The sequence below is a fragment of the Anolis carolinensis genome, chromosome 1, assembly GCF_035594765.1.
Source record: "Anolis carolinensis isolate JA03-04 chromosome 1, rAnoCar3.1.pri, whole genome shotgun sequence".
NCBI lineage: Eukaryota > Metazoa > Chordata > Lepidosauria > Squamata > Dactyloidae > Anolis > Anolis carolinensis.
This window is the reverse complement of record NC_085841.1, coordinates 164231324-164249404: the sequence shown is the minus strand read 5'-3', so window position 1 is coordinate 164249404 and position 18081 is coordinate 164231324. Positions and strand designations below refer to the sequence as shown.

Sequence of the window (18081 nt, the reverse complement as noted above, 5' to 3'; positions counted from 1 at the left end):
ACCTGGCATGGGCAAACTTTGGTACTCCAAGTGTTTTGGACTTCAACTCCCACAATTCCTAGCAGCCGGTAAGCTGACTGGGATTTCTGGGAGTTGAAACTGAAAAGACCCAGAGGACTGAAGTTTGCTCATGCCTGGTCTAGACCAAAGAGACATTTCTTTAAGAAGGATTGCTTTTCAACAAGAAGGATCAAACAGTGATAAGGAGAGATATATTAGAATAGGGCTGTCAAACTTATTTTCATCAAAGACCACATTAGCCTTATGGTTGCCTTCCAAGGGTCGGTTGTACGTGAACATAGTATAAGATTGTATAAATGTAACTATGTTGACCTGACACTGAAAGCCTCACAGGTCACATAAAATTACATAATGGGCTCGATTTGGCCTGCAGGCCTTGCATTTGACACATGTGTATTAGAACATGTTGATCACTTGCTCCATGTTTAAAAGAAGTTGCTTACTTCCTAATGACTTCTAATGGATATCTACTATTTAAGTGACATTTTTTATTTTCTTTACTACTAATTGATAAATAAGTAAGCATCTACACCCTTGAGACGATGATACATAAGGTACTGTAAATCAGTAGAGGTCTCAATATTTTACTACACAATCATAATGTTCTCCTCAAGGCCAGCTTTTAAAAGTGGCATGCTATTTATATACTGAAACCATTTACAGCCATATTAAGTTGATTTTGAAGTAGTTCAAAAATTGTCCCTACAGCTCCTTACATTTTGCAGTTTGAAAACCTATGCTCATAAAATGAGAGACTAGGTGGCAACAGCAATGATTCCAAATAAAGATGGAAATAAATTCATTGTAAAACAAAAGAAAACCAGATTTTTTTAAAAAATACACTATATAATTTCTTGCCAATTAAGGTAAAATGTAGTGGTATTATTATTAAATCCAGCCTTCTTGATTATTTTTTCTGACTAATATGAATGTATCAGTCTCATTGAGTTTGTCTGCTTACTCATTTTAATAGAATATATATGAAAGAACACAATATGACATAAAGCAGCTAATTGCTTTTCTCTCGGTAAAAAAATAATTTAAATATAATAAACAGCCAAATAAAGGGTGCTGTTGGTATAGCTCCTATGACAACACAACTGTCACAGGGTCTGGCTGTAATTCACAAAGACAGACTTTCTCTACAAGAACCAGCAGATACACTTCAAGTGAAGCAAGAGAAGGGCCAAAGATCAATACATCCAGACATATGTGTGAAAGCAGAACAGACACATTCCCACAGCATGGATCAGAAATCTCCCCCAATACCTGTGGCTTGTGTTCAAATAACTACTCAGCCATAAGGAATCTTAGTTGATCATGGGCAAGTCACCATCTCCTAACCAAAACATCTCAAAGCCTCATACAACTAAATAGGGGACACATGATAGACAAGATTTAAAAGAATAGCAAACGAAAGAATAAGATTACAGGGCCTAATAACAGACACCACAATGGTATGTCATAATGGTGTCATCAACGTAAGAACAGCTCTTCTGGATTAGATTAATGTCCCATCTAGGAAGCAACCATTCTTTACCACGATCAACCACAGGCATCTAGGAATGATGACTCCCTTGCCCACATGTTTATTTTCAAGTGACAGATATTTAGAAGCACTCTCCCCAAAAATATACCTACTATTTTGGGCCACTGGAAAAAAAGGCAAATTAATGAATAAATAGGTGCATTACTGTGTATATGTGGTTTGTGTTTTCAGAGAAATGGTCTGAAGAATGGCAATAACAGCATGACCAATAATGGAGCCAGAATTCAATGAAAAATATTTATATTTTGCTATTTGACAATATCTATTTTGTGTTGTCGAAGGCTTTCATGGCCAGGATCACAGGGTTGTTGTATGTCTTTTGGGCTGTGTGGCCATGTTCGAGAAGCATTTTCTCCTGACGTTTCGCCCACATCTATGGCAGGCATCCTCAGAGGTTGTGAGGATACATCCATACCTCACAACCTCTGAGGATGCCTGCCATAGATGTGGGCGAAACGTCAGGAGAAAATGCTTCTCGAACATGGTCACACAGCCCGAAAGACATACAACAACCCAATATCTATTTTATTTGGAAACCCAAATGAAAATATCTTGCACCAAACTTTGGATTTTACATTCTTTACATTTACAGTAAAAGTACAACCTAATGAATTATATACTTGACAAAGGGGACAAATCTTCTAGGCATCTATTCCTAGAATATTGTTTTGTCTGTTGTTTTAAGCAATGTTTTCCATTGCAAATTACTATTGTCAAGTAGGAGTGACTTTTGTTAAAATCGCGGCCATTCATTTTTCCTCCCAACATTGCACAAGGCAAACAATGTGTGATAAATATGTAACAAAAGTTACAACTAAGTTGAAAACCCCAGCATCCTAATGTTTTCATTTAATTACCCCTGAAATGCATTCTATTTAATATTCATTACTCCAAAGCCAATTTAAAAGGGAAAGAGGTGAGGGTACTTATTCAGAAAGACATGCTTTCATTCACAGCAATAGTTATCTAATATATGGAAGTTAATAAAGCAGATTAATCTACAAGTCCCTTTAAGCCATCACTGAGTTTAGAACAACTGCCTCTTTGACCTTTAACCCTCCTGCTGTGCACCAGTAGCAGGTGCCAGCTGCGTGAAAATGATGGCTGACGGGTCTGAAACGCCACGTCTTTTCTTACTTTGCTTCTGACCAGCAGCTGACCCGGTAGGAGCAATTGTTTCATCTGCCGGCGGAAAGGGTACATAAACCAGAAACTGATAAACAAAAGCATAGATACACCAGCTGCCTAGCCTAAGGGTGCACCTCTCCCATTGACACCTCTAGCTATTCCCCCCACCCCCGCTCCTGAAAGCCAAACTGAAGCCTTTTTGTCTCCTTCGGTACACTACACAATACTTGTTACCCAATGAAGCTAAACGTCTCCCCACCGTGAAACAGGTCATTGTTAACTGCTCAACAAGCCTCCTGATTAGGGATGCTACTCCTAGCCTGGTACAACTGTTTTAAGGGCTTTAGCTAATGACAACATTTAAACAGGCATGGGAATATAATATAAAATTTATGCAAGAAATCAAGCCAGGGCAAAAGGAATGCCGGTGGCCTCCTCTTGCTAATTCTATACAGGGTGTTTAAAAAAGATGGACTCAATTTGTAAGCAGCGTATTTCACAGCGGCAACATGTTACAATTATGCAAAAAGTTAACAATGATTTAATGAGTTAACAAGTTTTACTACCCATTTTGAGCCAAAAACAAATCTAAATTTTAACTCCGCAAATGGAGAATATCTCAATATGTCTTGTGTTGTAGAGTCACCATCTTGCAATTGACTGAAGCCAAGGGCTGTTTGAGCTCTGGGAGTGGCATCTAGCAGTAATCACTCTATGCCCCGCCCTTTTAAATGGTATGAATTTCATTCATGGACAGTTTGTAGTTGCAGAGATATACCGATTTGATACCAGGAGCATCATTTTGAAACACTCTGTATTTGAAGCTGTGCTATTTGGTGGCGGTCCATAGGCTGGTGCTGGTCCGCAAGCTATCAATTGCAGATCCCCAGAAATTTTTCAGAAAAGAAATAAACAACTGTAAGACAATGGGCAAAAATAAGATACCAGTTCCTGGTATACTGGGGTAGGGTGGGGTGGGGTGGGAATTGGTTGTTCATGTTGGATAACTTGAGATATACTGATGTAGGGAACTTTTAAGCACAGCATTCTGTGTAGAGGTTGAAGAATAGCTTCAGTGTGCTGGTATAAAACACAACATTATCTTTATATCTCCAGAATACTATTTTCCATACTGATTTACTTAGCCCCAAGATGAGAAGGCAATTTCTTTGCTGAAAAAAATTACACAGGCACCAAAGAAGAATAATGAATAAATGCAGTTATACAAGCTGTAGAATGTGGTGCAACGGTTAATATGTTTTAAAGATACATCCACAATTTCCCTCCTTCATTAAATTTATTTATGATATTAAACTATCAATCATTGCTCAGATGCCTAAATTTAATGTCAGTAGTAATGTCAGTTCAGGCGCAGAGAATGAATCTTGGCTTATTCAATATGGTCCCCCCCCCCTTTACTTTATTCACCCGTCTCTGATGATTTGGCCTACAGCAGTTATTTTTCTTCTCTTTCAATTAAAGAAGTTATAATACAGCTAGATCAGATCCTTAAACCATGCTAAAATGTTCAAAACAGATACAATATCCTAGAACATTGTTCTGGTCTCAATACATAAAGCTGCCAAAATATTCTATAGGTTGAAATCACTAAAAAAAACCCTTTCAAGTACATTTGTATGTTAAAGCAGATTAAAAGCATCCAAAATATTAAGCATATATTTAGGTCCATATGCATTCTCAGGTCCTTATACCTCACACTAGCTGCATTAACTTGTTATATTGGAACAGTGGTTCCCAACCTTTGGGCCTCCAGGTGTTTTGGACTTCAGTTCCCACAATATCTAACAGCTGGTAAGATGGATGAGATTTCTGGAGGCCCAAAGGTTGGGAACCACTGGATTAGAAAAAAGGTCTCAACCTATCTCTTCTGGCAGGCCTACCCAATCAAATTTAATTTCTATATTTTAACATACATTTTATTGGTGTGGTCTTGTGCATATTTTGTTATATGTATTTTAATAGTGTTGTGCTTCATTGCTATGTTTTAACCCTGCTGTACCCTGCCTCAAGGGTAAAGAGAGGTGGGTATGATGATGATGATGATGATGTTTCTGCTCCTTTACTACATTTCAATTTTGTCCAAAGATTTGATAAAATCAGGGTGGGCATGTTATGGTTGAGCCTTCTGGCTCCGATACTAGGAGACGGGGTCGTAAGACTCCTCGAGAGTCAGACTCTTTTGAGGAGCGCGAAAGGAAACGGCTCCGGGACTTATTTGCAGAACCAACAGATGAAGACTCATTTGAGGGTTTTACCGAGCGAATGGAGGAAGAGATGGTTAGCTCAGAGGAGGATGACATGGAGTGGACTCGTGTAAGGGAGGATTTGGGTGTCACTGGCAATGATAGTATGGGAGACGATTGGCGGGTTGTAGGATCAGACCCATGGACGGGCTGGAGGGATGGAGCGGGATCCACAGCTGGGGATGCTGTGGGGCGTAGTCAAAGGTGTTTTAGCTCTGATGAGGATGATGATGATGAGGCACCTGGAATTAGGATAGCAGCTGACAGCGATGAGGAGTTATGAACTGGGATAAAATGGGGTTTAGGATCAATGGCTAATTGCGTTGGGCAAGGTAATCTGGACGAACGCTTGGGCTCTTGTTGGGGAACTTCCTGAAGACGGGTGTGATTCGTTGCTGGATACGTAAGTTACCAAGGACACTGGGCATAGACGGCGGGAGGAACTGTGTGGGGTTTTTCTGTGCAACTTGTGTTTAATCTTGATAGCTTGGACCTCCATCGTCTTTTTGACGGACATTAATTGCCTACTCTGGATTGACGCTGGACTGACTGACTGACTACGACCTTGGACTATCCCTTCTGTGGCTATCGGTGGAACTTGTGGAACTTTAGACGTCTGCGCTTGGCTTTCGACCTTGGACCGGATTGGGACCCTGCTGACCGCCGTTACCCTGATTGATGTGCCTGGACCTGGATTTCGCTCATTGCATGGAGGAGTAAACAGCCTGAGTTACTCATCTGTAGCTTTTGAGTAGCAGAGAGGAATCTGCTGCCAGTTTTTTGTGTTCATTTTGACCTCTGTTTACCAACTTTTGTTTGTTTAAATTGCCAGGCTGAAGTAAGCACTTTTGATTTAATCCGGATTAAACTCCTGTTTAATCCGGTTTATTCTTTCGAACCGTTTTAATTCAAACGAAGCTGTTTCTGTTACTTTTCACACTGAAGACAAGTGTTTGCCTAGTCCTTTGTTTCCTATGGGCATTTTTTAGTTCTGTAACCTCAATAAACTGTGTTGTACTCTATTTGGTGGCGTTCTGTCTTTGACAGGGCAACTGTGTTGGGAGTTATATTTGTTTCCTGGTGGACGTTAGAATTGGCCAAAAAGTGCTTGCAACTGGAAATAATCAGTTGTCACTTTTGGTTCCATTACAGGTTTTCCAGCATTAAATTGTCTGGAGATGGGGAAATAAAAATCACAAATCTAATGGCTCCTAGAGGCTGGTTTTGGGAGATTTTTCACTGAAAGAAATATTTGAATATTTTTGTGGGGATACTGGGGCTGGGGAGAAATCAGTGGGAAATGAGGGGGCTAAAGGATTAAGAGGTAACATGGACCACAAACTGCACTTTCGCCACCTTTTGGACATTTAATTCCTCATTTAAAGTCTGGGCATCTTGCCCAGTAAAGAAGCACAGCTTTTTACTGGAGTCAATACTACCCCCATAAAGGGCTCCATCTTTGTTTCTTGCCCTTGGATAGGAGAAGAGACCACTACCACTAATTCAGCCTATGTGACTATGTAACTTAGCAGGAGATATTGAAGGGTTAAATAGCTTCTGCTTCTTTCACCTGAGACTCTGCAGAGACCTTTCGTCTCTCTCCTATGTGACATGAGAGAGAGGTCAAGATTTGTTCATGGGGGTTTGCCTTTGCCTTCCTCTAAGGCTGAGAGACCACAACTTGTCCAAAGTCACTTAATGGGTTCCTATAGCCGGGTTGGGATATGAAGGCACAAAAAAAGAAGATATAATGTGTTATGGTTGAGCCTTATGGCTCCGATACTGGGAGACGTGGTCGTAAGACTCCTCGAGAGTCAGACTCTCTTGAGGAGCGAGAAAGGAAACGGCTGCGGGACTTATTTGCAGAACCAACTGACGAAGACTCCTTTGAGGGTTTTACCGAGGGAATGGAGGAAGAGGTGGTTAGCTCAGAGGAGGATGACATGGAATGGACTCGTGTGAGGGAGGATTTGGGTGTCACCGGCAATGCTAGTATGGGAGGCGACTGGTGGGTTGCAGGATCGGACCCGTGGACGAGTTGGAGGGATGGAACGGGATCCACAGCTGGGGATGCTGTGGGGCGTAGTCAAAGGTGTTTTAGCTCTGATGAGGATGATGATGATGAGGCACCTGGAATTAGGGTAACAGCTGACAGCGATGAGGAGTTGTAAACTGGCATAAGATGGGGTCTCGAATCCAGGGCTAATTGCGTTGGGCAAGGTAATCTGGACGAACGCTTGGGCTCTTGTTGGGAATTTCCTGAAGATGGGTGTGTTTCGTTTGCTGAATACGTAAGTTACCAAGGACACTGGGCATAGACGGCGGGAGGAACTGTGTGGGCTTTTGTTGTGCAACCTGTGTTTAATCTTATTAGCTTGGACCTCCGTCGTCTTCTTGACGGACATTATTTGCCTATTCTGGATTGACGCTGGACTGACTGACTGACTACGACCTTGGACTACCCCTTCTGTGGCTTTCGGTGGAATTGGTGAACCAAAGACATCTGTACCTGGCTTTCGACCTCGGACCGGACTGGGACCCTGCTGACCGTTGCTACCCTGATTGAAGTGCCTGGATCCGGATTCCGTTTGTTGCACGGAGGAGTAACACCTTAGTTACTCATTTGCAGCCTTCGAGTAGCAGAGAGGAATCTGCTGCCAGCTTTTTATGTTTCTTTGAATCCTTGTTTATCAACTTTTGTTTGTTTAAATTGCCGGGCTGAAGTAAGCATTTTCTGTTTAACCCGGATTAAACTCCCGTTTAATCCGGTTTATCTTTTGAACCGCTTTTAGTATCAGCGGAGTCTTTTTTGTGTATCTTTTACACTGAAGGCAAGTGTTTGCCTAGTCCTTTGTTTCATACGGGCACTTTTTAGTTCTGTACCTTTAATAAACTGTGTTGAACTTTATCTGGTGGCGTTCTGTCTGTGACATAATGCTTATCTCGTAACACCCTAAAGACCGAGGCCCCTTCTACACTGTCATATAATCTAATGATCAAATCAGATAATCCACATTATCTACTTTAAACTGGATTATATCAGTCTACACTGCCATATAATCCAGTTCAAAGCCGATCTGGATGTTATATGGCAGTGTAGAAGGGGACTGAGAGAACCACGTTTGTAGCATATGTTTTCAAAGACTTAAGTCTACTTATTCAGATCAAGAAGTAGACTTAGGGCCCAGCTACATGGGGCACATATCCTGAATCAGACCAGAAGTCGCTCCTGGATGTACACACAACATTTAGGGATTAAATGTAGACTCAAACCAGAGGATGTGATGGAGGCTCCTTCTTTAGAGGCTTTTAGGCAGAGGCTGGATGGCCATCTATTGGGAGTGCTTTGAATGCGGTTTTCCTGCTTCTTGGCAGGGGGTTGGACTGGCTGGCCCACGCGGTTTATTCCAATTATGATTCTATGATTCTAACGGATTTTACCTTCGTGTTAGTAGAAGTCAGGAAATCCTCTGGAGATTTCTATTTCAGGGTGGTGTCCACTTTGGTGTTGATGTTAACAGCTGTGCCAGTTCTAACTTAAACCAGTCCAGCTGTTCACATGGACCACTACTGCCATCACGTTTCCCCTGCACTCCAAAGGAGAGGGAGAAGAGAGTGGCACTTACCTTTTCTGTAGTTTGTTGCTTTGGCAGCAGCTCTGGAGCTCTAGAGAGCTTCTGGTTGTTGCTGGGTGCCTTTGCTGATGTCTCTGGAGCTCCACAGCTGCTGCCATGGAAACAAACAACAGAAAAGAAAAGAGTAATAAACCAAGTAGGGGCAAACTGGATTCTTCCCAACTGGTCCATCAGGACTCTGCTCCCATTGCTGTTATGCTTCAGAAGCTGAATATATGGACAGCTTCTCAGAATGTCAAATCTCAAAGATGCTATGTTTCGGACCGGCCCCAGATTTAGTCCCTTGGTCTATTAAACCTTATAATGCCTACCTCTTTCTCTCAGTTAGTCTCCAGAGTGTTACTAGATTCCTTTGCATACTGATGTTCCAGACTAGCATGACTATGTCAGTCTTTGAATTCTAGTGCAAAGAATACTTATCTAAATACAAGTGAAGATCATCAGAATATTAATGATTATGGAAAATATAATTGTGAAACATTAAGATATTTTATGCATTACATATTTTAGCTCATTATATGCTTGTGGTGAAAGCTAATTTTAAACCTTTTTGTCAAGTGCCAGCTTTTCCTCAATTTGCTATTGTTTTTCCCACCATTTACTACTTTTCAGCAATCAGAATTTTAAATGTGAAGAACATCCCACAAAGTGTACCAAAACAGTAAGTATGTACTGAAAGTTTTACACAGGCAACGGTGATGAAATTGAGGCCACACTGTCTGAAAAGTACTAAGAAAAGTAATTTCCTTGGTGTTATTATACCCCACTTTATCTCCCCCGAAGGGGACTCAAAGCAGCTTAACATAAAAGCATTAGCATAACCATTTAAAATATACAAATATATTAACATTAAAACAGGATTAAGTATAAACAGTATTTTAAAATTTCCAGTTAAAAACTATTAAAACAAATTCAAAGCACCCCCTGAATGGATCTTAATCATAAAAAGTACTAATCATAAAAAATATTAGTATGATTTTTATTTATATTTCATCAATGTTTCACCTTCTTAAAACTATCAAATCAATAGTTAATAAAGTTCAAAATTCAAAAATTGTAAAGCTTTGAAGGTGTTGGCTTTATATAGTTCCAAGGAGGAACTCAATAGCAACTTTTGTAATAAAGAAAGAACAAATAAGCACTATCCTATTTAAAGAGGCTGCATTTAGATACATTGTCTAGGTCCACATCAGCACTTAAAATGATACCTGCTAGAGATGCAAAAGAAAGCCAACAGTATAATCAAATCAGAAAGGATGCAAAATGATATTTATTTCATCTCACCTATGGAAAATGTTTAATAGTCCAGTTTCACACGCAAGTAACTATAACACCTTTTGCAATTTGTGGGCTAATACACCAACATCAACAGAAGTCAGGTTAGTTGCACAGAAGGAGTCTGATTTATTTCAATGAATATATTCTAAGGACTAAAACTGGATTTATTTCTCCCTCAATTTATTTTATTCACACAGTAGACATGACCAGCCAACTGTAAGAGATAAAATCCTTGAAAGTGCATGGCTTCTGGTCTACTAGCTGATATGCACTTTCAGAATTAGTTTCCATTCTACAGCATAATTAAATAAATGCCTTTCACTGAACTACTAATACTCTTAATAAGGCTATCGTTTTTAAATGCCTGACTATATCCACAATGTTATTATTACTATCCCGCAGGCACTAGCAGAAGACCTGCTTATTATATAACCCAATCTAGCCAAGTACTGAAGCACTTGGAGACTCCACTCTGCAATGTAAGTAGTAGTTGTATGAAAGTAGGTGGTCTTGTACTCTTAAAATAATTTTTCAAAGCCTTTGTCTATCAGCTCTTCCTACTCAAATAATACATCCAGTCCTCTATAGCAATTTCTCATCTATTACTTTTTAAATTAGGGGAACGTGGCAATAATAAAGTAGGGGACATACCGGGCATTGCTTGACAACTGCGAAAAGGTCTTGAGAAGGAGTAGGACAGTTCAACAGTCTATGTGAGCAGCAAATTACACATCTGATTACATAACTTGAATTTACATGGTGCTTTCTATAAAAACCTAATGATCCTATGTTATAGCTAATACAAACCATTTTCATTTGGTTTATGAAAATAAACAATTACATTACCAATTAATTCTACACTTGTTTGGATATGTACAAATATGTAGAGATGTTCTCTTCTTGATTGAAAAGAAATACAATATATAAGAGCATTCCCATCAAAACAGGCAAACTGGGAAGCTATGCAGTTCCACTGCATCACTTTAAAGAACTGACAAGGCTCTTTAAGCTCACCGTACAATTAGTCATTAGGGTCTAGTTTTGTAGCACTGTTAAGCAATTTGTAATAACCCTTTCCTTTTAATAGGGTTAGGCATTACTTACAAGACACAGCTGTCTTGGAAACTGAAACCTCTAGCTGTGAAGCAACAGTCTTGTTCATTAGCCTCCATGATAGTCAAATCAGCTCCAAAGCCAGGATTTAATGGCCTGCCGATGAATAATCAATGGCTCACTTTTCATCTGAGTGTGAAAATGAGAATAATCTAATTCATTGTCCCTCTGGTAAGACACAAAGCCTTGGGTTCTGTTTCTATTCAGGGCTGATTTATAACCCAATGGAAACCTGATGTAAACATATAATCAATGAGCCCCATCATTGCTGATAACCACCCCCAACTGGCTCACTCCCTCATCTCAAAAAGCCATCCCTTTAGGCTATTAGCTACGTCCAGCTCACTCTTTCTACTATTCCTGCCTGCTGCTTTTACCTTGGCTATTCGTTCAGACCAGCAGAGTCAGAAGTAATTTTATACGCAGCAGAGAGCGGGTGGAATTGATTTTTCACTCAGCACTCTGTTCCCATCTGAATAATTATCAATTTTACTGCCTCATAAAGGGAAGAGTCAAAATTTCAAATCAATTCAAAAGAGCTTCTGAGACTAGAAAAACTGTGCACAAGGAGAAAGGTCAAAGTTGGCAGTGACCTCGGGAGATGATGTCAGGTATTAGTACACAGAATAGTTGACATCAGAGGCACTCAATACAGTATGACTTGCGCTAATGCAAATCATATTTATGCTGACTACTGGAGACTGGTCATTAATATTTAAAAGAGTACCTGAAAGCCTGCATTCAAAATAAATATAATGTATTCTACAGATTGTGAAGCTAATAAAGACAGATCGCTGCTTATTCATATGCTATAAATTTCAGGATTGCCAACCATCATTGATACAACATAGGACATTAAGTTCATAAGAAAGGCAAATGTATGAAAATCCAGATTTGAGCCAGTACGCCATTCTTCTTGATTATGGAGCTGTACTCATTGAGTACTAACTACTGTACTCAGGAAGATTAAAATATTGGATATGCTGCTAGATTTTGATCAACTTTCCCTCTGGACTGGCTACTTCAGGAAGCTGCACAAAGAGGCAAACGATGCCAGGGAATCACATGATGATAAGTTATCTACATGTCTAAATTATATCTGATTGTGTATTCCCACTTTAGCTTTATTTGGAGATAATGATCTATCAAAGTTACAGTTATAAGAATGATTATGTATTGTAAAGTTAAATGACAGCTGTAGGACAGTGAAGCTCCTTTTTGACAAAGTTGTTTTATAAAATCTTAGGTTCTGGATAAGGGAAAAAGAGCCATACACATATGTACATACTTGTTATGCCTGCCTAGGCCCCTTTCCTTCTCAATCTCTGTCTAGTTAGGGTTTTTTTAAGTAGTATCAACACTGGGAGGATGATGGAGAGCTAAAAAAACACAAACTTTCAATATCATGTTGCAGGAGCTGTCCTGTGCTAAACCATGCACTCAAGACTGACATGAGTCAGAATGGTATTAAATTCTAGCTTATCCCACTGTGTGTGCTGGTCCACAACAGGCAAAGTAAACAACAGCTGCCTCCAGCAGCACATTGAGAAAAAGAGAGAGCAAATAACCTAGCTTTCAAATTGTTAAGACTGCAGCTCCCACCAATGCCAGCCACCACAGACAAGACTGAAATCTGATGGGATATGTAACGCAGCAATACAGAAAGGACACCATTGGCCTATTTTATGATTTTAACATGTATGCTTGTTTATGTATTTTAAAATTGTACACTGGAAACTGCCTCAGGAGAGTTTTATCATTACCATCCACCATCCATAATTCAATGGTCAGATAATCCTTTGCTTTAGACATAAAGAGATATGTATGCTACAGATGTCAGCACCAATTAAATATTTTGTAGACATATGGTCATTTAATATTAATAGATATGCCTATTCATATTCTATGTATGCCTCTTCCCAGTTCACTCTTTTCTTCTCCCTTTTGGCATTTATATTAAAAAAAACAACAACACAGCAGTATTTTTTAAAATCTGAAAACACAGATGCAAAACACAGCCCTCTAAATATTGCTGGACAGCAACTCCCAGAATTTTCCTCCATTTCTGATGCTGGCTCAGGCTGATAGGGGTGGTAGCCCAACTACAGGCACACATTGTCCATTCCTGATGAAAAGGTGGCCTAAAAATAGTCCATGTAAATAAATATTCATAACCCATAATCTCTACTTTAATCATTACCTTTATCATTATCTTTAATATTGCCAGTTCCGAGTAGCTATCCCTGCCCCCTGATCTAATATTACACCTGGATTAGGTAAAGACAAAAATGAGACTGATAATCAGTAAATGGATGCACATGTGTGGGCCTCTTCAGAAGATTGAGGTCCATCAACATAATAGTAGAAAAATTCTTTCTGGTTTCATGTAAATCCTAAAATGGATGCAAAACAAGATAGGCCATACTGCAATAAAAAGAGTGAGGTTGCATAAATGTGAGGAAATAGGTAGCACAAAATGAAGAGCAGGTAGAAGGTGTCAAACCTCTTTTCAGCATTCTGAAAAGAAAGAAACTCTTGCAATTCTCCTTAGTGGAAATATTGCGAGAGCTCCCTTCTTTACCTTCTCATCCACTATTCTTTTCTCAAGACAGTAGCACAAAATAGGATAATTGAAGCCTATGTTGATTTGTCATCACCACCTCTGAATGGTGTAGAGGAGAGGGCCCATGGTTTTGCTTCTTCATTCATCACTCAACTTGTCAATCATACTGAATATAATGACGTACAAATACTTCTTCTGGATCCAGTGCTCTATCTAGTCTAGTAAGCTATCTTCAACAGCTGCAAGTCAGATCTTTCCAGAAAATTCCCACAAAGTGCATGAAGACAAGAAGATATTAATTCCTTTTGTCCATTATTCCAAAAACGGATCATGGCTGATAACCAGTCATACTTTTTTTATACAAATGTCTCTCATCCATCCTTAAAATCTTCTGAACATATTGCCTTTGCTACATCTTTTTTTTAAAAAATTATATTGCCATCCTGCCTTTCTGCCAAAAAAAAAGGCAATCCAAGCACTGGATAAACACATAATTAAAATGCATTGATCAAGAGAAGAAAAAGAGGAAGACAAGGAAGAAATTTTTAAAAAAATCACAACCCAAGAAGTCAAGATTTTTCTACAGCCATATAGTAATGGCTGACAGCAGGAGTCTCGGTGATCTTACTTCACTTAACCCACAGTATAACATTAGATACCTTTCCCTATCCTCAAAAATAAGGACTCCAACTGAAAATAAGAGATCTATTGGTTCATAAACAGAAATATTACACTGTACTTGCCAAGACAAAAAGGAGATCAGGTAACCTCTGTTCAGAACAATGATCAAAATATAGCCAGGGTAAACAATGATGAGTTTACCTGCTGCAGTACCTCCGAGTTGTGTTGCATGAAATGCAGTAATCTTTGTCCCTCTTGGGAAATTTCTCTACACCTCAGAGGCTTCTTCCCTTCTCTTGCTATGTGTTTGAAGAGGTAGGTGACAATGTAGTCTAAACTTGCACAACAGCTGGAGGAGACAATGGTATCTGTACCAAGAAAACAAACAAAACAAAACATCTGAATTCCTGAATTATTTTTAATATTAACAATTTTTGGAAGAAAAGGAAAGGCTGCAAGACTTACCTAGTGATCTAGAATGCTAAATGGTTGGATAAACTATTTCATCACACCAGCCCTCATGTTCTGTAGGTTTGACACAATCCAATATTTCCAAATAGGATAAACTCCTTACTTTCATTATACACAGCACATGGGGACTTCTATCCCTCACTGGTACTCTGCCTCTTTGTAAGCACTCCTGCTGGCTGTTACAAATTGCAGGATTCCAGCTGTCTCCTTATTGCTAAGAAATTTTTGAATTCTGAAGAGTTTGTACTTGAGGGAATTAGGAAAGAAAACTGGCTTGGAAGGGCAATTATGAAGGAAACATAGAAGATCCCGGAGTGTAATATATATAATTGAATACTAAAGTTAAGGATTGTGAATGTCATGATAATTCCCGTTTTCATGTATAGTTGTGAAAGGTGGACAATGAAGGAAGTAGGAAGGAAGAAAATCAATGAATTAAAATGTGCTAGAGAAGAGTTCTACAAATACAGTGGACTGTTTAAAAATACTAATAAATGGGCCCTAAAGCAAATAAAGGCTGAACTCTCACTAGAAACCAAGATTACTAAACCGAGACTGTAGCATTTTGAGAAGGCATGACTCAATAGAAAAGACAATAATGTTTGGGAAGGTAGGAGGAAAACAGGAGACTACATACCAGACTGATAGACCCCATAGATCAATCCTGTTGGGAGATGGATAGGCTGCAAAACCTGAGCAGGGCTACTGAAGACAGGATAACTTGGAGGTCTCTGATTTATGCGATTGCCATAATTTTTAAGATGACTTGGTAGCAGTTAACAATTAACAACAATTATCTAAATATGAATGCTAGAAAAATACATTTGTATTTATGCATGAAAATGTTAATACGATACTGATGGGGGAGAACACAGTGAGAAGTAAAGAAGACTAAGATAAATGGGTGGTTGGGTATTTTTATGATCTGAAAGCTAATTATGAATACAATTGTGCTTTTCCTACTAGATGTCTGGACTTCTACTGGCTGGTTAAATGAACACGAGAGTATCTTCTTCTACCAAAGTTACAGCAAAATAAATTTCTTAGGAGAAGAAAGTCCCATAACATTTTGCACCAAGAATATGTACCTCTGAATCAGGTATATTAATCTGTTTTTTTGCTGCCATGAAATGAGATACAGTTTATTTCAGTGCCTTTATTAACCACTTTTATACAAAGCTGGTCATCCTCTTTCGGGCAAAATTGTAATATCACAAAACTGTACTTTCATAATGCTCAACTAGTCCACAAACCACTGAACCAGCAGAAAGCAATGATGTCACTACCTGAACCACCCTTGTGGACAATTTCGGATTCTGAATTTTGGAATGCCGGATAAGGGATGCTCAACCTGTAGAGTGAAATCAGACTTGGTTTCCTTATAAAAATCAGTGCATGGCAACAGCAGCTGTTAAGCTTCTAATTATACTCTGCTTATGAATTCAACCAATTTTATTCAGTTTCTCCTTATTGAATTCTGCAGACTTTTCCTTTCTATACTACTGCTTCATCTAGCAATTCTCTATATCTCAGCGTACCTTCTGTTACAATTCTAGCAGCATTTAATTTATTTAATGTTAGGGGTTATCATTTCTTTCTTTCTTTGTTAGGCAAAGAAAATCATGGAATGGATGTTGACTGACCAGTGGAAAAAAATTTACTTGAGGGAGCTCAACAAGCTTTAAGGCTTCAGATACCTCTCAAGTGAGGATAACTTTTTAGCCTACAGTGGATTCGGAAGGATACAAATCTAAGTTACTTTCAGAAGCTAAAAACTGGCATTGAATGCTATGCTATTTTAATGGGTGCATGTCTGTGCAAGAATTAAACTGTTAAAATATTAATTCAAAGGAGAAAGGGAAGGTATATGATAGACTCAATTAAGTATATCCCCCTAAACTGTGATAAGTGGAAGTCTGCCAATATTGCAGTGAGCATTTGAGCACTTCCCTCTAGACATGAGACTACTGATCTGTGCCAGTTCTACTTTATAAATGTTGTTTTGAAGTTTCGTTGTATTTGAACATCATTGCAATATATTATTCCTAAGCTAAGTTCTCCTGAGGTCCTAAGAAAGATTTTGCAGACAATATAGCTGCAATTAGTCTCAAGACTCTCTTCATTTTACCAAGTATGAAACATTCCACTACATTTCTGACAATCCTCATTTCCACTGGTTTCAAATGGAAGCGAACATTCACATCTCCCTACAGAATGTCATTAATTGTAGAAACCATTTACCTATTCATTGTATGTTCAGTATAATCATAGCTCACTCTTCGAGCAACTGAGGATTGTGTGTATGATGATCCCAATTTATTTTATTTATTATTAAATTTAGATCCTGGTTTTCTTCAAAACACTAAATTAATTTTATCTTCCTGCTAACTTTGGATACAATGAATGTAACAAGGACAAGTATCCCACACTTCTTTCTCCTTTATATCACTATAAACTCTGAAAAATTCCCTCCATATTATGAGCAGTGAAATTTTAGGATGGTTTTGTATTCCAAAAAAGAGGGAAACACAAAACCAAGACATTCCTTTCCCCCAAGATATAGTAGTCAGAACTCTGTAGAATTACCTATTGCGAAAGATGACTTGGGAATACAGTATTTTTGCACATAACAGTTGTCATAAATTGATTTCAACCTTTTGCAATAATGATTTGTGGTCCCCCTCATTTATGGTGGTTGCTCTGATATTCTTTTACCTTCACTAGCAAATTTTTGTTTTATACTTAGGCAGATACTTGACAATCTGGTCTGCATCTAAAAGGGATCTACCAAGCAGAAAAACTTGACTACAAGTTTGCTTTTAACCAAAGTCATTAAACTCAAATCAGTCTTCAAACCAAAGGAATACTATCAGACCTAAAAGCATAAATCGGTCATCAAGATATTTGTAAAAATGTGTTAAGAGTCTGGCTCATTAGTTTGACCCATATATTTATGGGAGGTGTCATCACTGCTGCACAAAAAAACCAATAAAAAAACCCAAAAAACAAAAACCTCTGTTTACATAAAAGGTGTTTGTGTGCTACAAAATTTAACTGAATATGTTGGTTCCCCTTTAAGATAAGTTCTCCAAAATCAACTAAAGAAATGGATTGTGCCTTTTCTAATAAAGAATTTCTAACATTGCTACGTTTTAGGTTGTCCTAAAAAAAATAAGAGAACAATTTTAGGATCCTTCTTTACTTAACTGGACTGTCAACTCCCAAGTAATCTTCTTTGTTATTCAAAAAACAGAACAGGCTGACAATGAAATACATACTTTGAAAATAAGAGAGAAATCGTTTAATCATGAACAGTTTAATGAAGTTTAATTGAAATGCTTAATTATAAAGAACAGACTATCCTGATATAGAACTGGTTATGCACTACAAAAGTCCGAGTGGAACAAGTTCTCCAGTTTTTAGTCTTCTTATTTAAAC

At 38.5% G+C, this 18081-nt stretch overlaps 1 protein-coding gene and 1 long non-coding RNA gene across 4 annotated transcripts in view; one reads left to right on the top strand and one right to left on the bottom strand.

Moving 5' to 3' along the window:
* The window catches only part of ranbp17 (RAN binding protein 17), a 229263-nt gene that overhangs the window by 24055 nt on the left and 187127 nt on the right, over nucleotides 1-18081 (bottom strand). For all 3 annotated transcript variants that reach the window (XM_062958006.1, XM_062958013.1, XM_062958017.1), the window contains one exon: nucleotides 14374-14540. In XM_062958006.1, the coding sequence (XP_062814076.1) occupies nucleotides 14374-14540 (167 nt within the window). The remainder of the gene's footprint in view (nucleotides 1-14373; nucleotides 14541-18081) is intronic.
* On the top strand, nucleotides 8758-17671 carry LOC134292587 (uncharacterized). The gene is made up of 4 exons (XR_009999838.1): nucleotides 8758-9258; nucleotides 10278-10354; nucleotides 15610-15742; nucleotides 16254-17671. It is a non-coding gene; the product is annotated as an uncharacterized LOC134292587 (long non-coding RNA).